Source organism: Triplophysa rosa, linkage group LG7 (genome assembly GCF_024868665.1).
Source record: "Triplophysa rosa linkage group LG7, Trosa_1v2, whole genome shotgun sequence".
Taxonomy (NCBI): Eukaryota; Metazoa; Chordata; class Actinopteri; order Cypriniformes; family Nemacheilidae; genus Triplophysa; species Triplophysa rosa.
This window is the reverse complement of record NC_079896.1, coordinates 3101087-3109770: the sequence shown is the minus strand read 5'-3', so window position 1 is coordinate 3109770 and position 8684 is coordinate 3101087. Positions and strand designations below refer to the sequence as shown.

The window sequence follows — 8684 nt, the reverse complement described above, 5'->3', positions numbered from 1 at the left end:
AAATGGTGAAATGTTATTTCTTTGAATGTACGCCATGTTTCATGCCTAAATGCATGTGTGCCGCCTTGTGGCGGTTTATTTTACTACAACACATTCGATGAAAAGTGACCAAAAGGTTTCTGGACAAAATTAGTTTATGTACATTACTGTTTAAAGGTTTAGAGTCATAGTAATTCGTTAAATTACAGCTCGTTTTTAAAACAATAAATATGTTGAATAGAGAGAAATATTTCACATATTCTGGTTGTTAACCAGTGGAACATGTCCGTGTTAATGTGATAAAGTACGTCATACATCATACACCCACGTCATACACTAAAATGACACAAAAAGTAACTGGTACATCTGTGAAATGAAATGGGTACATGTTTAAGTCTCGGACTAAAAGAATATACGAATATGTGTAGAATACACTCAAGCGAGTAGAAAAAATGCATAGACACATACATCCTTCATTAAAAAATGTTATATTACAAATTTGATTCATCTGATAAATACAGGCATTTCACAAAGCATTGTACTAAACAAAAACACATCACAATCCTATCAACATACAATGACAAATCCGAGCACGATTTAAACCACACAGCATCATCAATGTCCAAGTTAAATACAATCTCATGTGCATCTCAGAACCAGGTTAAGAAGGATTGAGCATGTCTGTACTGACACACAGCATGAGGTGACGCTGACAGGAACGTTTCCAAACTGTTGGCATACTTTTTTAGGTTCAAAACTGAATAATGTTTCTGTGCTTCTATTATTCAAGCTTTCTGAAAGCAACCGTGACAGATAAATAGCACCGATTTGCTGCGATACAACCCTGTAACAAGTACTCACACACAAAGGTAAGAATAATTTACTTCAACATTTATACAAAAGCATCTGCCATGTACAATAAGACGTGAGAATAAAAGTCATACCTGAAAACAATAAAAAATAATGTACAGTTCAGATATACAGTATCTGTTGCAGAATGTGGGATTATGAACCCACATCATGGTTCTGTTCGGGCTTCAGACGCGTTTCATCTTCAATACACAAATATTTATGAGCACCAGGTTAAGCCACATCACCCGCTAGTCACAAATCTCTGAGCCATCATTTTTTAAATCAATTTACGATCCACCCATTTGGTATAAATCATTTGTGCGATTCTTCATAGGTAGGCCAGTCATTTTCTGCCTGAATTCACTTCAGTTCTTGTGACGAGGACGTGCAGGTTTACACTTCACAAAGATATACTGTATTTATTTATATATATTTTAAAAATGTTGTAGTGCAGTTGGGGTGTCAAGTTTAGACTAGGAATCTTTTAGCATGTTTATGCGGGCGAAGATCTTCAGGGCGGGTCCCAATTTAATATTCATGGCACTCATTAGGTGGTCTTCCTTCAATAGCAGCATGGCCTGTCCGTCGATCTCCTGAGAACGAAACTCATCTGCAATCTCCTGGCAACCTGTGATAATCGCAACAATAAAAAGAGAGACTGTAACCTTGGAAAATGATGAAATACTAAGTAGAACTGTGGAGACAGACAAAACATAATCTATCGAAAGAGCAAATGGACAAAAATAAAGGCAAAAATTTTGTTTGGATAAACAAAAGCCATTTCTAAATAAATATGATTTCCCATCCTGCCCAATGTTAAGTCAAACTTTAAATGTTGGCATCAAAGTCTAAAAGAAGGAATATGCATTACTAAGCATTAAGTGGTTGCTAGGGTGTTCTGGACAGTTGCTAAGATCTCCGCCTAAGGGATGCTGATTGATGGAAAAATAAATACGAGATATTCCTATCCAAATGAATACTTACCGGGCAAAGAGCGGATAAACTCAAACACCTCTTGCACGTTCCATTTGGTGGGGTCACACGGCAGGAAGTGCTGACGGAGGAGAGGAAGTTCTTCGGGATCATTAGCGACGACCCCACCCTGAGACCCGATTGGTCCAGAACTGGCTGCTGAGAGCGGAGACGTTGCCTCCTCATAGCTGGAGATATCTGAACAGGGGCTGGATTCTCCTTGACTGGGCTGCGATTGAAGTGGCGAGGACACAGATTCGCCCTGAGATTGCTGAGACACAGAGAGCCTCTGGAGAGAAAACAAAAATTGGGGTTATTTATAATAGATTAAATATAATATTTACATATAGATGAAATGAAGTGCTGAATTCAGCCACAATTCAAAAACCAGCATCATGTAAATATGTAAAGTTCACCTGTTTTTTGGCCTCCCTGCCTCTGTGACTGTGAGATCTCCTCCTCCACCGATTGGCTGTTTTAGTTCTGTCCGGGTGGAACAGACCAATCCGCTTTGTGCAACCAACATTGTACCTGATGAAGAATATGGATTATAACTTTGGGAGCACTCATTTAAAAACAGGAACCATGTAGTGAACTTTCTAAAATGCCATGATGATTTCCCAGGTATGTCTAGATGTTATGGTAAACAAACATGAATCTGTTGCCGCTTTACCTTTTAGCACAGACCATGGAACAGAACCGTTTTGACCCCCTAAATTTGTAGGCAAAATCGACCCATCCACAGAGTTCACAGGTGAGCTTGGGCTCGTCCGGCTCCTCCTGAGCTATTGTGTCTGATGAAACAAAACACCATTTCTGACGGGTTGCATTGGCTTGTTAAATAATCCTTAGAATGGTGCAGAATTGTGAAAAACATATTGAGCGTCACAACTTTCTTTTTTTCTAAAAGAATATTTTTCTAGTCTGCATCATACAAAACCATTATCACCAGTATGTTCTGAATGAACCAAACACAGTTTTCACCTTGTGGTCCAGTCTCCTCTGCGTCTGAGTTTGTGGCACTGAAGGAATTACTGCTGGTGGTTTTCTCTGGATCAGAGGGAAGCTGAGTGTCTGGTTTCTTGGGGCTGTCTGCCCGAACAGGAGGTCTCTCCACCTGACAGTACAGCAGTTAACTTCATCATTGCTTAACATACAATGACATGATAAAAACTAGAACAGCCACAGTAAATCTGCTTCGGTATGCTGATGAGTGAACACGTACGATATAACACACGTTTACTTTAATGAAAACAAGAAATTGAGAAGAATGAATACATCATGGGGCGGTTTCCCGGACAGGGACTAGGCCTTAGTTAAATTAGGATATTTAAGTCGTTTTAAACATAGGCGTTACAAAAAAACTTTACTGGTGTGAATGTTGAGACAAAACAAATGCATCGAAGTTGTTTTCGATCAAGACACCTCTAACATTTCACTTAGTCTGGGACTAGGTTAATGGAACCCTGTCCTGGAAACCTCCCCCATATGTTTAACTTTAATCTACACTTATTTGCAATAAGGTTCACATCACAATGGCTGTATACTCACTGGAAATGGCTCGGCTCCCTCCTGGATAACAAAGCCCTCGATGACATGCGTCAGCACGTGCGGCTTTACTATGGCCTGAGGCGGTTTGTTCTCGCCGTTTTGCGGTGCGCTTCCAGTCACGACTGCCGGCGGCTCGTTCGAGGCTCCCGAGGTCATGGCCGGGGTCACCTGCGCTCCCGCGGGTTCGCGCGCGGTCTCCACGGAGGCTGGAGGCAAACAGAGCATCCGACACATCACCATAGCAACCACGACAACATCAGCCGCACAAACACGGGCGGTCGCCAATAACTTGAGAAATACGTGTCTATAGATCGCTGAAATAACATCTATAAAATCGATACATTTAAAAGCTGAGCCTCAAAGCGCTTTAAATAAAACTTGCTTATACACAATGAAATTTTTTTTACAGAAATGAACCAAAGCAACCCTAAAAAGTCAAACAACGACATCTTAGAATGAAGTTGCTTTCAAAACCGGTTAAAATAAACGCATTCTAAACATAACGCTGTATAATTTTCAACAAACGCTTCACGTAAGCGGTCGCGTCCGCGTCACGCGCGTCGCGTTTTAAAAGCGATCCGGGTTAAATCAGCTCCCTTTAGAAGTCTTAAGATATCATCTATTCGGCCGAAACGCCAAACAACCCCTTACATGCCCGAATGATCTAAACTCCACAAGAGAAAACACGGCTTACCCACAATGCGCAATAGAAAGTCATTTGCCCGAGGCGCGCGCTTCAGATCCGCCTCAAAACACGAGGGAAGTCTCATTCCCACCGCCTCTGATGCTGACAGTGAACGATTTCCAGCCTGCGCCACGCGTTCACTTCCACGCACTCGAAGCGTGCGCTCTGCGCCTTTTGTAGCGCCCCACGCCCACGCGCATACGCAACCTCCACATTCTGCCAGAAAGGCGGATCAATGTTTCCCAAGGCTGGCAGCAGACCTTAACTGGTAGATCACATGACTCTGGAGGTTTGATGATCCTTTTACTTGGTGTCTGTGTGTAAGCCTCAAAACGCACCATTATCAGGGAGCATTTCTAGTTAGTATTTCTATGCACCAGACAGTCACTATTTTAATTAAATCTCACTCAGGGCTGTTGAGTCATTGACTTGGCAACGAGGGAGTCATGCGGTATGTGTCGGACATACCAAGCAGGTGATCTACCAGTTAAGCTCGCAGCCCACGCTGTTTCAAGCCGGGCTTGGATGGAACCTCTAGAGTCACGTGACCTGTCGGTTCTGGCCCGTGTTTAATGGGAATCACACACTGCCCTCAGTCCTCCCACATCTTCCTATTCCCCAGCGGAGCGTAAAAATGAAGAGAAATCCGGTTTACAACGTGGGAGTGGGAAGGCTTGTATTTTAGCATGCCTGTGGTTGTTTAATTCCCTGAACTGCCACAAACTGCCTGGGATTTTGAATAGTGGCCTTTGGACACTTGAAGGGATAGTTCACGCAAAAATAAGCAATTCTGTCATCGTTCATATTCCTAATTTGTTTCTTAGCTATCTTTATTATTGATTACATCTCCTTTTATAAAACGATCCTTTTTTCTTGTGAATGAGTTTTTTTTTTGTCACTGTACCTTGCGTTTGAGACGTAGCGTTAGCAGTTTCAGCTTTGGGTTGTTCTGGAGGGTCTGTGCCCTGGGATGTTGTAGTCGGATGCACTTGCACCGGTGGGCAAATCTCTCTTAAAACCAAAGATGTGGGTTTATCCTTATCATCCTGAGCTAGTCTTGAAGCCTTAACGGAGAGACAGAACAATCAGTCGCGTCTCACGTTGATAAAACATGAAATGGTGCCCTATGTAGTTCACATCTCTTTACCTGGCTTTGTGCGGGTTGGATCTGAAGGTTGATGGCTGTCAGCTGCACCGGTTGCGCTTTGGCGTGCGCCAGGCCCGAGTGAGAGCCATGTTGACTGATGCCATGATGGCTAATGGTGGAATGGAAGATGGTAGCATGTTGACTTTGCGTTGATCCCTGGGTGTAAAGTGCCGGTTTGGGGAGAACCGGAATGATCCCTGCTATGGTGGTGGTCTGGGTGGTGTTCTGGATGGTCAACGAGGCTGTTTGTTGGTGAGGCTGGACGGAGGCGGTCTGTAGTAATTGGGGCTGGGTTCTGGAAGTGGGCGGGGCTTGTGGATGAATGATAAACTGTTGAGGCTGTTGTTTAATCAGGGCCTGGGGCTGGATCTGAGCGTACGCTGGAATCAGAAACCACAGAACACTTCGAATTACAAACTTACATGGTCTAACATCACCTCACATTATACTAAGAGCTAACCAAATGACAACTGTAAGCGTATCGCTGCGGTCCTTCTGAAACCTTGTGTCTCCATATTTCGTGTTTTTATTTTTTAAAAAGTATTCAAAAGTGCTTGTCAACTTGGACAGCACAGTAGTAATCATTTAAAAAGTACAGTGTTTTTTCCATTTCCTGAAAAACAAAAATACTTTGGAGGTACGAGGTTTCAGAAGGACAGCGACGATAAGGAATTTGATAATATCTAGAGAAATTAATATAACTGTATTCATTCTGTATACTTAATACAAATGTTTTCAAATTGAAGGTCACGTTCTAAAACTAGCATTCATCTGGTTGTGATCTGCTCGAAAATATTCCTCTTGGGGAAAAAAAAAACGTGCTTACAAACTTACAGAGTGAGTTACAAAAGTAACTGTAAATTAGACATTTTATTTTTATTTTATTAAATCTTCAATCCGTAACTTTTGCCTCTCTATCGCCATCTCTGTTTGAAACATAAAATGGCAGGTTCCTTACGTACTTTACATGTGTTGAAATAACATCAAACAACATTTTACAGAAAGCGTAAAGTATAAATCATCATTATAAGCTTATTGTTGTGAATAAGAGTAAGATTAGTAAATCAGTATATCCAAAACAGTATATCCTGGCTCAAGAACGTTTTTTTTGTTTCTTTTGAAAAAAGCTACAGATTATATCTTTAAACAGCTAATTGGTATAAAAATGATCATAGTAATCAAATCATATTTCTCATTTCATAATACATTTTTTTAAAGCTGCTTCTCAAAGCACTGACATCAATAGAAAGAATAAACATTTAATAAAAACATCATTTATCATGTCGTAATAAATTAAGATATTCAAACACACCAACACACAAAACAAAAGAGAACCTCGAATGTTTATGAGCAGTAAAGGAAACTGAAGAGTCTGTATAACACAAACAGGAGAGACTGAAGGACTGAATGGTGTGGGATTGTGTGTAGATGACTCAATGTTCATTTCTCTCACTCTGTCTTACTTCCGGATGTTAAGAAAGAAAGACTTGATGAGTTTTTCCCTGCAGAGAGCAATCCTGGAAAACCCCAAACTTTCCTTCATGACTTTCTGCCCTACGCCGGTCATCGGCACAAAACATCACACGTGTGTTTAAAACTGTGAAAATCCTCCACCAACTGATTCATGTCAACACATGAATCTCACACATGTCTCCTGTAAACTCTCAGAGGAGATCTCAACAACGTGGCAGACTGTGTTCGTGTTTGATCCAAAGTCAAAAATTCTTACGATACAAACTCCGACATCTGTCATCTTGGTCAAATTCAATCCCATCTAGTTTCACGGTTAAAACCACACACTGCCCATATTAATTTAATAGCTCTATAATAAAAAATTTGTTCAAGAATTTTTGAAAAGAGATGAATGAGGCAAAGTTCTCCGTTGTTTTTATGTCTTCCGATCTATGAAAAAGCAACCGCAAAGAGACACAGTTTTCCTCGAAGGCATCCGCTCTAAAAGAAAAACAAATGTTGTACTTTTTCAGTACAGTACACAGCAGGAGTATGATACAATGTTTTTTGGCTCTTTATCAGCCACATTTTCTTTGCGAGCCACAACGTGTGGGTGTTTGCAAAAAGATGTTTCAGCAGAACTAGGACATGACAAATTCACTATACTTCAGCATAGTTTCCAAACCTGAAACCACCCAAACAACATAAATGCGATTGAACGATCGATTGCAAATCTTAGACGACATCTAAAGGCTGTTCGCAGTGTGACGTTCGAATAGATTTTGATTGGCTATAAATGTTTTCTTAACACTTTACATTAAGGTTCCCTTCATAAAGCATTTATAAATGTGTTCATTAATGATTAATAAGTCATTATAAAGCAGTTATAACTGCATAAATAAAAAGGGGGATTCTAACGAAATACCTGCCAAATATACCTTAATAAGTGTATTTATTCATTATTTATTTGACTCGAAAGCAGATTCATTGTTATCTTGATGTTGTTTGCAAAATAGGCTGTCAGACGGGAGACCGTAGGGTGTTATGTTGGTTTTTCTTCTTATTGTATATTTCATATCTTATGTCACTTTTCAAACCATGTTGCTTGCCATACGATTAGAATGCCTTCAGATCGTGATGCTTATCCAAAGCAGGTTTTTCTTGCTTACCAAGATAAATTCATCAAACTTTTGATCACTTCTTAACACTAAATGCACAAAGGTTGTTGTAAACGTGTTTGTTTACGATGTTTTATTAATGATTCAATGACTTCCGATAGTTAATCAAAACCAGAAAACATTTATTTATTGTTTTTACAGCCCATGAAAGTGCACTTTAAAGAAAAGTGGATGCCTGCGAAGTATTCACATGTATTAAGCATTTATAACATGTGAGTGAAAAATGGCTCACTATTTGGCAGGTGTTTCGTTAGAATCCCTTTTTATTTACGCAGTTATAACTGCTTTATAATGCATTTGTAAAGACTTATTCATCATTAATGAACACATTTATAAATGCTTTATAAAGGGAACCTTAATGTAAAGTGTTACCAATGTTTTATATCATCTGGAAAAAGACATATAGTATTGTGTAGTTGTGTGTATACTGGTTTGGATTCGGTTTTTTAAACTTTATGGTTACCGTCCTTGGAAACGGTCTTAAATAGGGGAAAGGATGTTTATTATAACAAAAAACGCACTATTTTATTCCATAAAATAAATGCTTTTAGTGTTTACACTTCAATGAATAGTGAATGCTATTCAAAGGTTCAGTAACAGGAATATTGAGACACTTCTGATAAGCTAACAAGAAAAAGACAGAATGTGTTTTCATTGCTATGAATGATGTTAATGATGCACTAGAGAAAAAGGCATCAAGACACATATCGCAACAACCGCAGCGGCACTCGGGAGCTCAATGCCATAGCAACAACATTTATCCCTACAGGCACACATGCACACGCGCACACACACACACACATGCACACACACACACCAGGTGGCTGTTTACACAACTCTCCAGATTAAAGAGCCACTCATACACCTC

At 40.0% G+C, this 8684-nt stretch overlaps 1 protein-coding gene across 4 annotated transcripts in view; it reads right to left on the bottom strand.

The window, feature by feature from the left end:
* Positions 1-450: 450 nt before the first annotated feature.
* Positions 451-8684, bottom strand: part of phc2b (polyhomeotic homolog 2b (Drosophila)) — a 29631-nt gene continuing 21397 nt past the window's right edge. For all 4 annotated transcript variants that reach the window (XM_057338238.1, XM_057338236.1, XM_057338235.1 and 1 more), the window contains exons 8-15: positions 5187-5566; positions 4944-5103; positions 3355-3560; positions 2788-2920; positions 2477-2597; positions 2220-2334; positions 1816-2092; positions 451-1459 (exon numbers count right to left, since the gene is read on the bottom strand). In XM_057338238.1, the coding sequence (XP_057194221.1) occupies positions 1305-1459; positions 1816-2092; positions 2220-2334; positions 2477-2597; positions 2788-2920; positions 3355-3560; positions 4944-5103; positions 5187-5566 (1547 nt within the window). In that variant the 3' untranslated portion in view covers positions 451-1304. The remainder of the gene's footprint in view (positions 1460-1815; positions 2093-2219; positions 2335-2476; positions 2598-2787; positions 2921-3354; positions 3561-4943; positions 5104-5186; positions 5567-8684) is intronic.